Source organism: Pygocentrus nattereri, chromosome 8 (assembly GCF_015220715.1).
Source record: "Pygocentrus nattereri isolate fPygNat1 chromosome 8, fPygNat1.pri, whole genome shotgun sequence".
Taxonomy (NCBI): domain Eukaryota; kingdom Metazoa; phylum Chordata; class Actinopteri; order Characiformes; family Serrasalmidae; genus Pygocentrus; species Pygocentrus nattereri.
The window spans coordinates 31875278-31895935 of NC_051218.1; the positions used below are offsets into that span (position 1 = coordinate 31875278).

Genomic DNA, 20658 nt, shown 5'->3' on the forward strand with positions numbered 1-20658 from the left:
ATTAAAATAAAATGATTAAAGTACATATTAAGCAATAGCCTTATAACAAAACTATCATAAAACAATGTCTCAGACATTAGGCACCGTATCCATTACCATTTCATGTAATATTATGTGAGGGAACTTTTACAGGTGGATATCTGGTTTCTATCACCAACATGGTGGACAATTCTGACTCAGTAGGTTGCTCTAGAACAGAGCATTTCACACCAAACCACTCTGAATTAGTTTGTTTACATTATAAGAGCTGAGTAATTTTGAGAAATCAGTGTAGTTCTCTTTTAATTAATTTTACAATTTACTCATGTCGCTTGAATGAAATTTAACTTTCAGTATAAATGGGTGAATTTGTCACGTTTGGTGTGAGCTAATCTCAGCCTTAGGCGCCCACAAAGAAATAGAGCTTCTGATGTCTTTTGAACACAGATGGCCCAATGAGATGTTGTTGAATTCTGATTGGCTCTTTGTGTACAAGCACTTCTGTGCAGCTGATTTTATCATTTAGTCTTAGTTTTGTTTTTCTGAGTAAAATCTACTCAGCTATAACCTGCACTAGATAGCGTCACAAATATTGAGCCTTTCCAAGTAAGATATATCTGTGGGATTTTCACAGTGGCCTCTCCCTATTGTGATTGGGAATTTGGTATGTCACTAGTATGTCTTCCTAACCATGTGGGCCATTCTCGACCGTGTTTTGCAGTGACAAGCAGAGTTGTGGACTCTACTCTTCGACTCGACTCCAGGAGATCGAGAAAGACTTGGGACTTTGATTTCAACACCAGTGACTCAGACTCTGACTTGAACTTTAGCATCATGACTTGGAAAGACTCAAGAAGAAACGTGGAAATTTTGACTGCAGATGACACTCTATATAGTTGATTATTATTCATGTGAATGAATTTCGAGCCTTGAATTGAATAAACAGCAACATCGTCAGATGTCTGTCACTGTGCTTATGCTCAATTTATTTTATTTCGGAAGACAAGACAGGCATTACACGTTTTAGCTGGAAATGTTTAAGCTGGAAACAAGTGAAGCATCAACAGCATCAAAGCGCCCTTGCTCAGGACCTAAACCCCAGTCTTACTGGAGAAACTCACCAGGCGAACTGACCATTTTCCTCCTAAATAGCAAAACAAAAGAAACACAGCTCTGTGTGTTTGACCTTTTTTAACTGCAGGTAGAACAATTGCAGCATTCACCACAAAGCTGAAGTTGACTTTTTATCCACCAGCTTCATATCGGAATTGGTTGTTCCACCTTAAATGGGGCAGCAGTGAGGCACTAGAATGTTACTGCTGCACCATTTAAGGTGGAAGAGTAAATTCAAATAAGAAGCTGCTGAATAAAATTAAAGTCAACTTCAGCTTCATTCACTCATTTATTCATTCATTCACCATCATTTTACTGTCTTTTCTGTGAACTTTGTTTAGCTCAGTGGTTTTGATTTCTGTTGTCATCTAAATTCTATTCAAACTAGTGGTTGTTTTTAGTTGGCTGACATAGTTTTTAATTTAATCCTAGGCACCTAGTTCCTAAAAATCAAAAGTGATCTTTCAGTAGTTAAGTACTAGTTTTAAAATTCTTTTCATATTTTTACATATACACTACTCTTTGTATATACCACTATGCCTGCCATGGTTATCTGTGTACCATGGATTTTGTATTTTAGTTGGAAGGGTAAAAATAATTAATTGTGTATTAATATACAGTTAAAAGTGCTGTCATTACAAGACTATAGTGCTGTTACCATTATTCAGTGTTATGGCCATAAATTAGCTGATGAATGCAAACTGACTTGGTTAAGACTCGAAGATTAGGACTATTGATTGGCCTTGAAACTCACCTGTACTGACTTGTAGCGGGTTTGAATCAAGTCTCATCTATCTTGCATTAGGACTTGACATGGGACTTGAGGGTGAAGACTTGAGACTTACTTGTTACTTGCAGCTTAGTGATTTGTTCCCACCTCTGCTGAAAATTACTAAACCCTCCACAGAAGTCTGGCATGTGAGACTTGGTGTCAGCTAAATAACTCTAGCTCAAGGATATGAGGTGAGGTTATGGTGACTACTAGTAACATTAGCTGAGATAAAAGATAATTAGCATTTGTCTTTTTATCTTAAAGACTTAGGATTGGCTGCCTTTCTCTTTGTAAATTTTAAGCCATTGCCACCGAATTCAAAAACAGTGGTTTAAAATTTTTTTTCGATGAGGCACGATGTGCATTGGCCATATGTGGATTCCCACTTCAGTTGACCCTTTGCTATAGTCCTCCCCTGTAACTAGGCCAGGGCAGCTCTAGCAGACTTTCAGAGCTTTGTGCATCACATATTTTGAGATATCCCAAAAGTTTAGAGAGGAATTAAAATGGCTTTGACCGTAAAAACATGACTCTGCATCTTCTGACATTAAAAATAGCCAAACGAGACTGTTCCACTTTAAAATGTGTAGGAGAGCTTAGAAAAGCTGAGTAACAGACACAACAAGTGAATTTACATAGACACTGATAAACATCTCATGCAGATATAAGCCCTGTGGCCACCGTTTGGATTTGTCACAACAACATGCAATAAAGTAGAGAATGAATCTATCAGTCACAGTTTAGCTGCCAGCACTGTTTGGGGTGCGGGGTTCTGAGTGACCTTGCTGTGTCGTTACAGCAGCCCCCTTTAGTCATTATCCAACACAACCAACCATCAACCACACCAGCACACACTGAAATCTCCCTCCTGAGGGGTGTGTGTGTGTGTGTGTTTCTGAGTGTGTGAGTGTGTGTGGTGTCTGCACATCACTGTGACGACTCAATTATCCCTCATCCCCTAAAACTGTCCTCTACTGTAAGCTACATGTTTGGCTGAAAGTGGAAGAAAGTTCAGGAGGGAATAACTGTCCTACATAAAACACACTTACGTGTTTATAATACATATGGGACTCAATTAGGAGAGTAGATAAAAGATAATCCACTTGAATAAGGATGGACAAAGTCAAGGTAAAAACACAGGAACAGAAAACAGGAGTTCAAAAATGATTAAAAAGTACAGAGAAAGAGAGACTGCTAACAACCACCTGGAAGAACTGGTAGACACCCAAACTGCCCCCCTCAGATAAACAGCACTTAAAGCTTTCATCTTTGAGAGAGAGGAGAAAGTCAAGCTGCTTCAGATCTGAAAACATCCATAGGTGTTTCTGTCCATCCTTCCACTGTGAGAAGACTCACTCAGCGCTATGGATCTGAAAGGATGTGTAGCTGTCAAGAAGCCTCACTGGCAAAAAGGAGACAGACACAACAAACAAAGAAGCTGAACAATGGACTGACCATCAACGTCACTGAATGTGTTTGAGATTTCTTCAGAAAATGATCAACCAACTGCTATGACTGATCATTGGAGGTGTGTCTGCAGATTTCTTTGAGAAACTGAGTCTCCTGAAAAGAATGGAAGCTGTAATGAAAGTAAGAGTGACGTACTGAACACTCAAACAGCTGATATTAGATTTTGTTGTTCAGGATTTTGTGTCATTTTCTGTTAAATAAACAAGGTTAAATTCTTAAGTTTTTAATTTTATGCTTTTTACACAAAAACACACACATAGACTTATATATACACTTCAAAGTAGAATGTGGCCTTGGTCTTGCTTAAAATGAAACACATGGCGAGCAGCAGCCAGACTTGTCTTCACAACAGCTGCACAGCAGGGGAGAGCTGGCTGTGTTTGTGTGATTAGCTTTATTTTTATTTTTAGTTTGGAGCTGAGAAGAGGAGAATGTGTGTATTTGTGTGTGTGTGTGTGTGTGTGTGTGTGTGTGTGTGTGTGTGTGTGTGTGTGTGTGTGTGTGTCTGTCTTTGTGGAGACAAACCAAATCTTCTCAGGATGCTGAGAGAAGAGGGACATTTTAATGTCGAGGGGACATTTGGTTGGCCACTGTGTATGTGACCGTGTATAAAGGTGGATTAGTCTATACAGGTCTGATCTTTGAATCATCCCTGGTTGACGATGATCCTGTCACACAATACCCTGGTTTGTCTTGTACAACGGGAAAAAAAAAGTGGAAAAACAACACCTGACTGTTTTTTGGTATTAAAGCATGCTTGTTAATTGTATTCACAGCAGTACGAAATGTAATGTCTGTAAATTTTTGTTAATATCTATTTAATGTAGTGTTTTTTGTACTTGAAATCTATAAGTACTGTAGCGATGCTCTGATTTCATGGTTAAATTTTGAGTTAAATTCTTGAGAAGTCCAAAAGCAAATTGTCCAATCAGAATTGTTTCTCTGTAGTATTTATGTACACACAGCCAAGAGAAATTTTCCATTGATTAGGTCTCCCAGAGCTGGACTGAAGACCTTTAGATTAACACATAAGATCACATTAGATTAACTAAAAACACAATTGGAAAATGATACAAGAATCAACCAGTCATGCTTAGGGGACCAGTTTTGACATAAAAACGTCTGACTGTGAATATGAGTCATAGTCCAAGCAGGTCTAGGTTAATTGTCATCATCATTATCATTATCATCACCATCATCATCATCATTAACCACTTAGTCCAGATAGGGTCGTGGTAGCAGTTGAGAGAGCAGAGAATCCCAGATGACCCTGTCCCCCACAACTTCCTCCAGCTCATTCCTGGGGACCCCAAGCTGCTCCCAGGCCAACTTAGAGATATAATCCCTCCAGCAGTCGACCTCAGGACCTCAGAGTCTTGTCCCAGTAGGCCGTGCCTGGTACACCGCCACTAGCAGACATCTGGATCAGATGCCTGAACCACCTCAGCTAGTTCCTCTCAATGCAGAGGACTAGCAGCTCTACTCCAAGCTCCTCCCTGACCGAGCTTCTCACACTATCAAGTAGAGTGTAGCCCACCACCCAATCTCGTTCTTTCGGTCATTACTCACAGCTCATGACCATAGGTAAGGGTCGGGATGTAGACCGACCGGTAAACAGAGAGCTTCACCTTATGGCTCCACTTCCTCTTCACCACTACAGTCTGGTACAGTGCCACATTACTGCTGCCACCCCTCCCAGCCTGCAGTCGATCTCATGATCCCTCTTTCCATCACTCGTGAACAAGATCCCAAGATACTTAAACTCCTCCACCTGGGGCAAGTCCTTTCCCCTTACCTGGAGTGGGCATGTCATCCTTTTCAGGGCTAAGACCATGGAATCAGACTTGGAGGTGCTGATCCACATACCAACCACTTCACACTCAGCTGCAAACCGCTCCAGTGAGCGCTGGAGCCATCCATGTGATCCAGCCAAAAGAACAACATCATCTGAAAATAGCAGAGACACCACCCTCCATCATCCACACATAATGTCCATGTCCTCTGTCCATGAATACCATGAAGAGGAGTGGAGACAGGGCACAACTCTGGCAGAGTCCAACGCTATCACTGAAAGAATCTGACTTAATGCCAAGTATATGAACACAGCTCTCACTCTGGGAGTACAGAGATTGAATGGCCCGGAGTAGTACCCCCGGCGCCCCATACTCCCGGAGGTTAGGTGTTAGGAATGTAAAACAGAGGCGGAATGTGGAACTCTTTACTGAAAGTGTCAGTAAAACTGATAAAAACAAGCTCAGATATATGATAATGTCTGTTATAAGCTTCGGCTAAAACATATGGAATGTTCTCCTGAATTTGTAAACTTATGGCACAAACTGAAGGCCTGGCTGTGGTAGTCGCTGAAATATAGTGTATATACAAACACATTCCTGACATTTTTGAATCTTGGCCACCCGATTTACTGGCTTGGTGGCTGAATTTTTTATATCTATCCACCCCTGATGTGGGACTCTACATGTAAAATAAGAGCAGCGTTGGTAATGCAGTAGTTTAGGGTGTATATGTGTATCCCTGTGGATATGTCTATCTGTGCCTCATATAGAGCAGCACTTCAAAGGGACGCCCCCATTTTATATCCAAACCCACGGCTCTCCCCAATGCTACGCTAATTAGCGCAGGTCTTCCACTAACTGCTAGCACACTAACGCTTCCCAAATCCCTGTTTAAAAACTTACATCACATCTCTGCCTCCTCTCTCAGCCCGCGCTGAAGCAGCCGAGCGCTGGATGAAAGCCGAGAGGAGAGTTTACAGCCCTGATCCTCTCAATAAAGAGGAAGATCCAGCTCTGTTATTTCCTTCCAATTTTCTTTTCTGGAGCTTTGTTTTTATTATTAGTTTACATTCGATGCATGAATCCAACCTTATTTTTGAGCTTGAGCCGAGCATGTGGGATACACTGTTATTAGCGGGGCTGTGTGATGAGGCTAACAAAGCATGTAATTTGCAGAGGAGATGCACAAATTGGCAGCATAATAACGGAAAACTCTCATAACGCGACTAGCCTTCAAATGCCCTCTGGTCTGACTCAGCTGCAGAATGAAAAGTTTTGCATTGCTAATCTGCTTGAATAACTCAGACAGTTACTTAAATTGCATGGTTCCACTAGGTCGTGTGCAAGATTTAGTTGATTAGCCTATTCTGAGAGTGTTTAGTACAAGTGGGTGTTGCATTGTGTTTTGAGACTTTATGGCAAGATTAGTTCTGAAAATTCACATTGTGTTAGAGAAATAAAATGGAATGATAAGAACATGTATAAGTTTTAAGAAAGAACGTTGAGTTATCAAGCAATGTACAATTGCTAACCTAACCCTAATCCTAACCCAAGTGCTATGAAAATGATAGTTGATATCGACTCACTGTTTATAGGAATAGTTTGGCAAGAAAATCTGATTTACATATTTTTCTAAATGTAGTCGGTCAGCCAAGACATGTTTGGTATCTGACGTTTGGATAACCTTTTATGATATCCAGCCTTAATAAACAGCAACATAATCATTATTTAATCTAGAACAGCCTCTTCTTAGGGCTGATAACATAGATTAGTGTTGTAGAGGTGGTCTGAACTAAAGCTCTAGTTCTAACAGTCACTGGATAACAGTCTGACTCAGAAACTATATAAGCAAGTCTATTAAAGATAAACATCTTGCCATGGTGAGGTGAGAATGTGCTGAATTAGTGGTGGCACTTTGCATTATGCAAATATTTGTAGTCTTAACTTCCTTAGCCTCAAGGCTGCAGCGCATATAAAACAAAACAAAACAAAATGGCTTGGCTGAATAGCAATATTTGCGGTAAAATTAGTGTAAATTAGGTTTTCTGCTCATCTGTTCCTTTAGCTAGCCTGATATGTGAATGTTACAGGTAGTTCTAAGAATGGGTTTGTTTTTGTGCCTGTAGGTTTGATCTCTTAGTGAATGGTGGAGCTTCGCTGACGCTGAGCTTTGTTCGCGCTCCATACCCAGCTGTCCACCGGACTGTGTGGTTGCCATGGAGAGTGTTTTATGTAATGGACAGATTGGTGATGAGGAAGGAAGAAAGGGACACACCCATCTGTGAGCTCAACAGCCTTGTAAGACCTGGCCCCCAAATCACAACATCACCGCTATCTACCTACTATAGCTCCACCCCTGAGGCCAACCCTATCATACCTGAGACACAGGTGAGTGTCATGCTTGGACAGTACACTTTATAAGAAACATCTACCTTGTACTTCCACTCACTCGTCAAATTATTAGTAACACCTGCTTTGTATTTTTAATAACTGGTCACTTTATTAGAAACACCGACCTTGTGTTTCAACTCACTGGCTACTTTATAAGAAACGCCTACCCTGTGCTTCCATTAACTGTCCACTTTATTAGAAACGCCTACATTGTGCCTCCATTCACTGGCCACTTTATTAGAAACACCAGCCTTGTGCTTCCACTCACTGACTACTTTATAAGCTCTATTCCTTTTAATGCTTTACTATATAGATATATCAATAGTTTGGAAATGAAACTGTCATTGGCATTGGTAGCAATGTTATTGGTATTTCACCATAGAAAATCCCATTTAGTTTAGGGTTAGGCTCAATCTGGGTCTGAAAAATCAGCTCAAAGCTTAGTGTATATATATATAATAGTAAAATATAAGAAAAAAAAACGACAAGATGTTCACAAACATTTGTTGAACAGTGTAGATGTGATATCAGCTGTGCAGAAAAGGTAGTAACAGTGTAGATTCTACTGATCTTATATCTGCTCCATTGCACTCATTGTTTCTCCTCCAGGTCCTTCATGAGCAGATTTCCATCCCCGGCAGTGACCTCAGTCTGGTCTACCTCAGCTCACGGGCATCTGCCTATAAGCCTGTCCTCAAAGTGGTCATGACAGGGTCCAGTGTGCCGTTCGGTCTGGCCAGGGTGCACCTGATGGTTGCCGTGGAGGGCAGAATGTTCCAGAAGCAGTTTCCAGCTTCTCCAAGGCTTTCTTTCACATTCATCTGGGATAAAACTGATGCCTATGGCCAGAGGGTGTATGGCCTGGCTAAGGCTGAGGGTGAGCTGCAAAATTTGACTTTTTCTTTAAACTTTACTTGATCTCATTTAATTGCATTCCTTGTTTGTAATGACTATCTGAGTAGTTCTTGAACGGGAGTTTCACTATTTCTCAAAATTCTTCCATAATTCTGTGTTTGAGATGTAAACAGTGCCATTCATAGTGGTTGAATGATTCATTCAGAGTGAAATGGTTGATTGTAGAGACTCCTTCTTTCTTTACTCCTTCTTTTCCTTACATTCTGTTTACTGTAATAGTGATATATAAGATTACAACCACCTCCTTGTTTCTACACTGTCCTTTTAATCAGCTTCACTGACCTTATAGGAGCACTATGTAGTTCTGCAGTTACAGACTATGGTCCATATGTTTTTCTGCTTACTTTCTTACCCTGTTCTTCAATGGTCAGAACCCCACAGGAACCCCACAGACCAGGTGTTATTTAGGTGGTGGGTCATTCTTAGCACTGCAGTCCCACTGACGTGGTGGTGGTCTGTTAGTGTGTGTTGCGCTGGTGTGGAGTGGATCAGGCACAGCAGTACTGCTTGATCCACTCATACAAGCACAACACACACTAACACACCACCACCATGTGAGCGTTACTGCAGTGCTGAGAATGATCCCCCACCCAAATATCTGCTCTGTGGTGGTTCTGTGGGGGCCCTGACCACTGAAGAACAGGGTTACAAAGTATGCAGAGAAACAGATGGACTACAGTCTGTAATTGTAGAACTACAAAATGCTCCTATATGATTTTGGTTTTAATGTTATGGCTGATCAATGTAAAACTATTATATAATTACAAGCGCCCATTAATGAACTAACAGATAATGATTCTGTTTATTATGGCTTATTATAAAGTGTAATTGATTTACACTGAAAGACATGGAGATGTTGCAGGAAAAAGAAAATATTATTCATGACACAAACAGATAGTGTAGGTGTTTATTGTGTGTGTGTGAGCTCCACCTGGCCTCTGGTGTGTGAGCTGACACTAAGCATTGTTAAAGCAATAAATAAAAGCTCTAAAGGCCACCTGTTTGTTGCTGACTGTTTGCCTGTGTAATTAGTCTGCAAATGAAGCGGCATGAGAAGCAGAAGGGCTGCAGAAGGTCGCAGGCTTGTCATTGATAATATCTCTGTGGGAAAATCGAGGAGCCTGCTGAGGAACATCTCTAGTGCTTAGCCTCTGGCTAATGTGACATTCAAACTGAACCGGTCAGGCAGGAGAAGGAGCAATGCCTTACATACCAATGTAACAGTAGTAAAAGTGCAGGAGATGTTTATCATTTTTCAGTAATTTAGGTTGGGCTAGGGGCGGAGCTGCAAGGGCAATGAACCCAGTAGAAATCGAGAAGCTGTAGAATGGACTATTTATATCACAATTCCTACACTGAGAGTGAGTTATTCATTAAACCTAATGAGAAACTGTAGAACAGATTGAGTTTATATCTTAATACCTACATTTAGAGCCAGTTATTCATTCAACCTAATGAGAAACTGTAGAACAGACTCAGTTTATATCACAATGCTTACATTTAAAGTCAGTTACTCATTCAATCCAATGAGAAACTGTAGAACAGACTCAGTTTATATCACAATACCTACATTTAGAGTCAGTTATTCATTCAACCTAATGAGAAACTGTAGAACAGACTCAGTTTATATCACAATACCTACATTTAGAGCCAGTTATTCATTCAACCTAATGAGAAACTGTAGAACTGACTCAGTTTATATCACAATACCTACATTTAGAGCCAGTTATTCATTCAACCTAATGAGAAACTGTAGAACAAACTCAGTTTATATCACAATACCTACATTTAGAGCCAGTTATTCATTCAACCTAATGAGAAACTGTAGAACACAATTGTTTATTTGACAGTACCTAGATTGTGTGTAGTTTTTTGTCATAGAGTTAAACTAAACTTTGTTGAAGAGATCCATTTGACCGGGCAAAGAACTGTTCATGTGTTGAAATGGTTCTTCCTTTATTAAATAAATCATTTTTAAAGCTGTCTTATGTTACTTAGCAACTCCAAACTCTTAAATTCATTTGATTGAATTTTTACGCTCTGGAAAGCTTTTCCAGCCTCTCAGCAGCAGCTTCGAGAGCATGCATTTGTGGATGGAGCATACGTCAATCTCCAGAAATTTTAGAACATGTTTATTTTGGAACTGGTGAAGAAATACAGCAAAGCAAATAATGTGTGAGAAATGTTTTGCTAATAGCAGATGGCTGTGACAGATTGCTGGTGTGGTTGTCTCGTTTCTGGGCAGTGTCTGTGGGTTTCGAGTACGAGTCGTGTATGAGCGTGGTGCTGTGGGAGAAGAGGAGCTCTAGCCTGCAGGGATATGAGCTGGAGGCGTCCAGCATGGGCGGCTGGACATTGGACAAACATCACGTCCTCGACCTGCAGAACGGTGAGAGAATCACTTATTATTTGCTGAAAGGTCGTGCATGTGCTGGTCTGGGGTCACTCATAAATATTCAGTCCAACATGAATTATGGATCACTGCCTCATTCATATTGCTTTATGTTGCTTCAAGCTTTGGTTCTGTAGCCATCACTCATGGTAGCCTACGCTGAAGTTGAGATGATGCTGAAGTTGAGGTGATGATTTTACATAAACATAGTTTTGTGTTTCAGGCAAATTACTTTCAGCAGTAATTTTATCGACATTTTATTTTATATGAATGGAAACAATCTTCTTATTTGAAACAAAATAACAGAATGTGTGTACTTTTTCAGTTTTTAACTCTTCAAAGTTCAGTTATTTCTGTCATTTTAGACTGTCCATAAACAGTTACTTTATTACAGTAATTACTGTCAGTTATACAAAGTCATAATGTTTATCTTCTACTTGATGACATCTTCACCATGATGACATCATGGAGCTGATGGATGTTAGACACCTTGTGATCCTCCACCTTCGCTTGAGGATGCTCCATAGGCGCTCAATTGGGTTTAGGACAGAACACATACTTGGCCAGTCCATCACCTTTACCTTCAGCTTCCTCAGTAAGGCAGTTGTCATTTTGGAGGTGTGTTTGAGGTCGTTATCATGTTGGAAAGCTGCCATGCGGCACAACTGCTTCATAATGTCACATGTTGTACATGAAATTCATATTTCCCTCAATGAACCGCAGCCACAAACCAGGATGCTACCACCACCATGCTTGACTCTAGGCAAGAGAGAGCTGTCTTGGTGTTACTCACCAGGGCTCGGCCACACATCTGAGCCAAACAAGTTTATCTTGGTCTCATCAGACCACAGGACATGGTTGCATTAATTCATGTTCTTGGACTGCTTGTCTTCAACAAGCTGTTTGCAGGCTTTCCTGTGTATCAGCTTCAAAAGAGGCTTCCTTCTGGGACAACGACCATGCAGAGTGAGTTGATGCATTGTGCGGCGTATGGTCTGAGCACTGTTAGGCTGACCTCCCACTCCTGCAACCTCTGCAGCAATGCTGGAAGCACTGATGCATCTGTTTTTTGAAGCCAACCTCTGGATATGAGATGTGGACTTCTTTGGTCAACCCTGGCGAGGCCTGTTCTGAGTGGAACCTGTCCTGAAAAACCGCTGTATGACCTTGACCACTGTGCTGCAGCTCCGTTTCAGGGTGTTAGCAAGCTTCTTATAGCCTAGGCCATCTTTATGGAGAGCATCAATTCTATTTCTCGCATCCTCAGAGAGTTCTTTGCCATGACGTGCCATGTTGAATATCCAGTGTCCAGTGTGAGCGAATTGTACAAAACACCAAATTTAACAGCCCTGCTTCCCATTTACACCTGGAACCTTTAAATGTAACGAGTCCCATGACACCAGCTAGGGACAACGACACAATTGGGCACAATTTGGCACAATTTGGACATGTTCGCTGTGAGGTGTACTCACTTGTGTTGCCAGCTATGAATGGCTGTGTGTTAAGTTATTTACAGAGGACAGCAAATCTATACTGCTATACAAGCTGAACACCCACTACTTTAAGTTATATCCAAGTTTAATTTCTATAGTATTCAAACATGAAAAGATATTATAAAATATTTGCAGTAATGTGAGTGGTGTACTCACTTTTGCGAGATACTATGTATGACTGATACCACAAAGCAATTTACCAAACTTAACAACACGTCCGTGGTGTAGGCTGACATGCAGCACTAAAAATGCTCATGGCAGAATCTGTAACGGCAAGATTTAGTGAGAAAAGCACGCTAACACAGCCGCTTACCTGAACGGCTGAGCTGCTTCTTTCAATAATCACTCATCTGCCGCTGTGTGTTTACTTACAGTTTGAGTTAATGTTATTGAGGGAGCGGAAGCAAATGCCAGATTCTCAGCAGAATTATAGCATTTGGCCTCGATTTAGCCTTATTTATCTGTATCAGTCAGAAGCGGGGCCCAACATTTCAACTGAGCTAGAAAATACACTGAAAGTTACTGACAGCATGAACGACAGTGATATTTACTGAACTCAGCGAGGCAGTACGAGTGAAGAAGACGCATGCATGAGACAAATGACTTGTTATACATGCTTCTTTTTACTAATACTAAATATAATAGTAAATATTAAACACAAGCAGTAAATTAAAAAAAAATCTAAAGCATGCAATAAATATAATCCAACCAATAAATGCCATCTAGCCAAGCTGTTTTATTTGTAACGCAGAAAATAGATTTTCAGCCAATATTAAAGGATCAGGTATCAGGTGTCTGTAAATTTGGTGCATTTCTATCTAAAATTGCAGCATTATTTGGTTATCCCTAGTTTCTAAGAATTAACTGCTCCCAGAATGCTGTAGTTTTCCATTTGCTTGCTTGAATGGATGGTTTGCATTCAATTCAGAATTAAGAATAATTCATTAGTCCTCATGTCATCATGTGGAAAATGTGAATGTAGTAAAGAAACCTGACTAAGAAAGACATTTAATCAAGTCCCACTTCACAGAGTTTTTACACCTAAATATCCAGACCCTGGTTCATATTTTTGTTGCATTGTATACAATAAATCAGGTAAGTTCTGGTTTTACATTGCAATTTAGGGAGCACATTAAAGAACTTTGCATGACACGTCTACCTCCTATCGTCATCACCTACATGATCATTGGTTGGTTTGTAAAGGAGCATGCAACAGACATTGGTGTGTTATAAATTCTCTGGTTAGCTTTTGTTTGAATGGGGACAATTTAATGAACAGATTCATTTTATTTCCACTGCATTGCTAATATAATTGCATTACTACCAGGAGCACAAGCTTCAAGCTCAGTACTCCAAACTAGTTTGAATTCACCAAATATTGTCACCAACAGGTTTTTTGTCAGACCAAATCTCAACTAATATGGCATCTGCTCCTCCTATATATATATATATATATATATATATATATATATATATATATATATATATATATATATATATATATATATATATACATATACTTATTTATAGAGAGAGAGAGAGAGAGAGAGGGAGAAAGAGACTGTATTGTCTATAGCTGCTGTTTGTGAGCAGGATTGGGGTGTGTGTGTGTGTGTGTGTGTGTGTGTGTGTGTGTTTGTGATGCTTTACCTTCTCCAACTCGCTGCTTTACACACATTTTAAGCCTCTTTTAGCTTCTGGCATGGTGCCAGCTGGCCTGGCGATCTCCACACCCTTTAATCTGCCGACCTGCTTGAAAAAGATGGTCATGCTTGCCCGCTTAGCCGCCTCTCTCAGCTTTAGCTTCTTTATCCTCTCTAAGAGCCGATCCTCTCGTTTTACACCTGTGGAGCCGCAGTGGATTCATCTACACGATAAACATTATTCCACTCTGCACTCACACAGACACTTCAGCTATTAGACAACTCCACGCTGGACGCTCACGCAGTTCTGCGCTTTGTGTGTTGGCTTACTGATAAAGGATGAAGAGCCTCCTCAAATATGTTTAATATTGTTTTATAATATTCATAGTGTTTTGTAGGGTTTCATTCATTGTTGTTTTTCAGGTTTTTTTTCCTTTTTTATATTGACGTACGTTGTGAGTGGACTTTACATTTTGCTGGTGTCTGAACAAAAGTTCGTATCTGCATGTTTTTTTTTGTTTTTGTCATAATTTAAAAGTGCCTGACGTCCTTTACATTGTGTTTAAATTTCATGATGACTGCACCAAAAATGGCCCAAAAAGTTCCATTGACATACATTTAAAGTAAAGTATGTTTTTTCCTTCTCCTGTAAAGTTACCATTTTGGAGATATGAGGTTTTTAAATATGTTTTTTTTATTAACAGCAGTGATACGCAAGACATATCAATGCAAGGTTATGATTAATACCATCTTTATTGGAGAAATAAACATTTATTTATCATTTTACATCAGCTGTAATTCATTTCAAGTACTTTTTTAACTTTTAACAATATTGAAACAGCACTCTGGAATGAAACTCTTTTTTTCCCTTATAATGCTTTTATTGTTTGGGTACAAATACAAACATAATCACTAAGTTGATTTCAGAAGCATTCAAAGACATTTTGGACAGAAATCTGCAGAAGACTGAGGAAAGTGGCTCAGAATGGTGTGTTTAAAATAAATGCCACTACACTGTAAAATGCTTCAGTGTTTTAACTTAAAGGGGAACTCCATGGATTTTTCAAAATTTCATTAAATTGTTCATGTCAACAAACTCATTCAGAGTGGTTTAGTGTGAAATGCTTCATTCCAGAGAAACTTACTGAGTCAAATTACTTCATAATGGTGGTGATAGGAACCTAATGTCTGAAGAGTTTAATGCCTCTAAAAGCCCCTCACAGAAAGTTACTACATGGAATGGTTATGAATTCTTCAACAGTAGTTTTGTGATAAAAGTTTTGTAAAAGTTTTGGTGTAAACAGGTACTGTAATTAATTTATTTTAATCGATTTATGGTAGAATGGTACAAGAAGGATGTTGTAAGGCAAAATACACCCCTAAAAATGTATTAAACCAATTTTTATTTTATTTTTTTTACATTTAGTTTCCAAACGCAACAAACTTATTACATAACACAAATGTTCAAATACTTTCTGGGGCACCTGTGGGCTTCAGTAACCCTGTGGTTTCCCACTTATTATCTATTGATGGATGTTATGTATTGATGCAGATTGTTGTGACAGTGAGTGTAGACTTCCTGTCTTCCCTAAATTCATTCCTCAGAAGTGCAGAGGCTGCTGATTAAACATTGAATGCGTTTGGATTGTGTATGTGAACTAAATCTGTCAGATCAGGAATGTTTGGAGAATCCCGGAAAACTTCACACTCTGAAAGCAGCGAGACGGCTGTCAAGCGGCCGTGCGCTGCCTCAGGGACATTCCTGCATAACATACACACTGGGCTGAGAGGTTTTCCGGTGTAAAAAAGAAAACTAGTGTCCAACACTGAAAAAAGACTGAGTTTACAAGATTTCAACATGTCAGTTGTTGCATGTAAATAAAACACATTTTTTTCTTTGATAATCACATTTAACACCAATTAAAGACATTTATTTTCATATTCAAGTTAACATTTTTCTGCGGTGCCCCCCTAGTGGCTGATTGGAAACCAATAATTTTTATTTATTTATTTATTTTTTAATGAATAAATTGTAATATTTTTTCCTCTGTATTCAGATTAACTAGGACTCTCTGTGTTGTCTCTCTGTGAGTGAAATGTTGAGCTGCTAGCAAACAGTGAGGTTCGAAAGTGGAGGGTCCCCACAAAGATGGTAAAATAGACAACTGCAGCTTTCTTCACATCAAACCTTACTGTACAACTAACACAGTCAACAAACAGCATTTGAACACAATAAAACACTTACATAAATACTGGTCTTGGAGAAAGAGCTTATTCCTTGTGTAAGAGTCATGGCCATGGAGATGTGCTCTTTCAATGGAAGATGCAGATACTTTGGTCTCTGGTGCCTCAAACTCCTTCACCAGTTCCTTTGTTGTTGTCTTGGGGTTCAGTTTGAATATGAAAAAGTACTATGAAAAAGTAGCATAGAAATGGATTAAATTACATAGTTTAGTGGATTTTCCATGATTGACATCATATGGTTTGATGTTCTGTAGCAGATATTTTGTAAAATGCATTTTCATGAAAAATTTCACTGGTGTTACTGTCACCATTGTTGTCTTTCTTATGTATAATACCGATGATAATCAGTAACTCCACTGACTCCTATGGATAAATAAAAAAGTGGCCGTTTCTGTGGAACGACTCTTGCTAGTTCAGTGGAGCTTGCTAGTAGCTAACACTACTATACTAGCTATTTGCTTTGGATCTCGGCAGTGACACAAAGTAAATGAAAGCTGTTAGCTCACTGTGAAGGTTTCAGTTTAAGATGATCTGTTTCAGCTGTCAAAAAATGCATAAAGTCACACATCATGGCTACTTACAGGCTGCTGTTGGGGTTGTGATGCTAATAAAGCTGGAACTGCCCTTCCATCTCTTCAGTGTCAAACGTTGAGTGATGCCACTCGATGTTGTCCGAGATTTGACAAACTGTCTGGTATGAAATTGGCAGAGCAAACTAACAACTTTGAATCAATGCTGTCCAGGATCCTGCTAAAACTGTGGGAACTGAAGTTGGCTTTTCATTCACCAGCATGTTTTGATAGTTTTCGATTCCACCGTAAATGATGCCTTAGGTACATTCTGGCCCCTGTACAAGCTGTAGCATTTAAGGTGGAACAGAATACGAAGCTGGCGCTGACAGTTCAGTTCCTTGCCAACATCCCCTCACAGCCTGCAGTGGTACATTTCTGCACGTGGCCTTCGTTTTCATTGCAGTTGCTCCATTGATGTTCATTCTTCACAATAGCTGCTGAGCTAGAACGTGGGCTGGTGTATTGGTGTAATTTTGGAGGCATAAATATAAATTAGTCATGCAACAGTTTAGGATTTTGGAATTGTGTTTGTAGGAGGAGATAACAGCGTTAGGGGTTTCTAGAGGTCTCCTTATCCGTATTGGCAACTATGCCAATGTAAATGCAGTGTTCCGTTCTTTACGCACCTTTAAAATCATCTCTGATGTGAACAAATTAGCTGCCCCAATTTGCTAGCCTAAATAAACAACTGGCACCATGAAATTGAGTTTGAATGTCTTTAGGCTGAGTAAAGTATGTAAACTTTCTGCCTCAACTCTATCACATCAGGGAAAATTGTAGCGCTCTGTAATACTCACATGTGGTACTTTATAGCTGAATTTGGACCACAATTAGTTGATCATCATGACCAGATATACCATATATGTGACCTGGGTGACCACCCATGGGTACCAGAAAAATTTTCACAGTTTTAAATTGATTTAATATCTTAACACTTTTAAAACAGTCAGTTTAGTTTAAACCTGTTCACACAACACAACAGCCTGATAATCCAGCCATCAATATCATCACTGTGTAAATTTGACAGATATATGGCCTCTATATGGGTAAAGCAGGCATCTTTGCTTGGCATTTTATAGTGATATCTGTCTGATCTTGACGAGGTCTGACTTTACTGTGGTTAGATATTTTGTGAAGAATCAATAGAAAGTGTCTTCAGGAAAACCAAGACCTTTCAGCAAACCGCTTAGCAGACAAGAATCGTTCATCTAAATTGTTGTTAAAATAGTCCAAGCTTACTGCTGATATCAGAATCAGAATCTTTTATTGATCCTAGAGGGAAATTGCAGTTGTTACAGTTGCAACAATTCATGTAAAAGAATAAACACTTTAATAATTTAAAACAAAGATAAAGAGAAATTTGCAATAGGTACACAAGATTTAAGTTCTTATGAATATAGTAAAGTGGCGGTGACTGTGATAGTAAATATGAAACATCTAGTATAAAGCAGTTCAAATTATATAAATTATTTAAATTATTGTCCCTCTGAGTTATTGCACACACAATTGTTATTATTACACATATGATACACTGAGGGAGGAGTTATAGAGTTTGATGGCCACAGGTAAGAATGACTTCCTGTGGCGCTCTGTGGTGCATTTCGGTAAAATGAGTCTTGCACTGAATGTGCTCCTGTGTCTCATCACCATGTCGTAGAGTGGGTGGGAGCCATTATCCATAATGGCCTGCAGCTTAGACAGTGTCCGCCTCTCTGAAACTGCTGTCAGCGAGTCCAGCTCCACACCCACAACATCACCGGCCTTGCGGATCAGTTTGTTGAGTCTGTTGGCATCTGCCACCCTCAGCCTGCTTCCCCAGCATGCAACAATAAAGAGGATAGCACTCGCTACCACAGAGTCATAGAAGATCCTGAGCATAGTCAACATTCAGCAGATGTTGAAGGACCTCAGGCGCCTCAGAAAATAGAGACGACCTTGGCCCTTCCTGTAGAGGGCATCAGTGTTCTTAGCCCAGTCCAGTTTATTGTGAATATACACACCCAGATATTTGTAATCCTCCACAGTGTCCACACTGACCCCCCTGATGGACACAGGGGTCACCAGTGCCTTGTCCCTCCTCAGGTCCACCACCAGTTCCTTTGTCTTTGTCACATTGAGCTGCAGGTGGTTCCGCTCGCACCATGCGACAAAGTCCTTCACCGTCGCCCTGTAGTCTTCCTCTTCACCCTTGCTGATACATCCAACTATTGCAGAGTCATCAGAAAACTTCTGAAGGTGGCAAGTCTCTGTGCAGAAGCTGAAGTCCGTGGTGTAGAGGGTGAAGAGAAGGGAGAGAGGACAGTTCCTTGTGGAACTCCAGTGTTGCTGACCACTCTGTCCGACACACAGTGCTGCAGGCATACATACTGTGGTCTGCCAGTCAAGTAGTCAACAATCCAGGACACAAGGGGGGCATCTACTTGCATCACTGTAACCTTATCACCCAGAAGAGCAGGCCAGATGGTGTTAAATGTGCTGGAGAAGTCAAAAAACATGACTCTCACAGAGCTGGCTGGCTTATCCAGGTGAGCATATACTCGGTTGAGTAGGTAGATGATGGCGTCTTCAACTCCCAGACGGAGCTGATAGGCAAACTGGAGGGGGTCTAGAAAAGGCTGGACTATGGGTCGGAGCTGATCCAAGACAAGCCTCTCCATGGTCTTCATGACATGAGATGTCAGTGCCACTGGCCTTTAGTCCTTGGCGTCACTGGGTTGTGGCGTCAGGAACAGGAACAATGCAGGATGTCTTCCACATCATAGGGACCCTCTGGAGACTCAGGCTCTTGTTGAAGACATGTTGAAGTACTCCACAAAGCTGGGCGGCACAGGCTTTAAGCACCCTGGGGGGAACCCCATCAGGGCCTGCAGCCTTCTTTGTGTGGATATACTGTAAACCCATTTTATAAACTCAACAGAAACTGTACTAAAGAGTTTCAACAATTTTTTCAAGTTCACATGTTTACTGGCGCAGATTATCACTCATTATTATTATTATTGTTCTTGTTGTGGTTGTTGCTGCTTTTATGCTGTTTCATTTAATTCAGTTAATATAGTTCAGAAGTGCATGACTGAGTGAGCATCTCTGTAATGGTAATCTACTTATGTCTTGACTTTAAGAGGGTTAACATAAAGAAGAATGACCCTTTAAACGGCTTTGAGACACAAATCTGTCTCCGGGCGGTTAATCGGAGTTATTTAAATTAGATAAAAGCTTTAACGTATATGAGCATGGCGCCCTCGGCTCCCTTCATTTACTCTGTTTCTCTGCATCATCTCACAGTAGAACCATCACCTGTCAGCAGCCTAATAAATCTGCCAGACTCTGCTTTTCTCTCTGACAATCCTATTTGTCTCAGCTCCTGATAATGTAAAGCCACACTCATCAGCGCGAGGCTTATGCGTCTGATCACCTCTCAACAGCTTCAGAAACATGTGAGTGTGGGAGAGAGATAGAGGACGGGGCCTAAGATCTCATTGGCTCTCTCTTACTCAAATGTGACATCAGAGGTGGTCCTGATTTTACACAGGCCATTGCTCAGAGATTTTATTTATTTATTTATTTATTTTTCAGGAAACATAGCTGGATTACTCATGAAGTCCAAGAACTCACAGCAAATTTTATTGCCCAATTTCTATTGACAATTCAAGCTTCTGTTTTTAGTCACAAAATATACTTTAGCAACCCACTACTGGCTGGCACCAAGAGACTCTGGAGGCATGGCCATGCAGGTGACCACACGTAAAGGCTTATGTTGTTGTCTGTTAGTTTAAGTTATGTGTAGATGTTGTTTGTGATATTCTGTGTTGGGAAGTGGTATTATTATGTGGGTGTTTTGTATAGGGGATCGCCATCAGGTAGAAGTATGAAGGTGACCTCCC

The 20658-nt window shown here is 40.2% G+C and overlaps 1 protein-coding gene across 3 annotated transcripts in view; it reads left to right on the plus strand.

The window, feature by feature from the left end:
* si:dkey-237h12.3 (teneurin-3) overlaps positions 1–20658 on the plus strand; it is a 306416-nt gene that overhangs the window by 243598 nt on the left and 42160 nt on the right. For all 3 annotated transcript variants that reach the window (XM_017693371.2, XM_017693372.2, XM_017693373.2), the window contains 3 exons: positions 7254–7515; positions 8128–8395; positions 10679–10822. In XM_017693371.2, coding sequence (XP_017548860.1) covers positions 7254–7515; positions 8128–8395; positions 10679–10822 — 674 coding nt within the window. The remainder of the gene's footprint in view (positions 1–7253; positions 7516–8127; positions 8396–10678; positions 10823–20658) is intronic.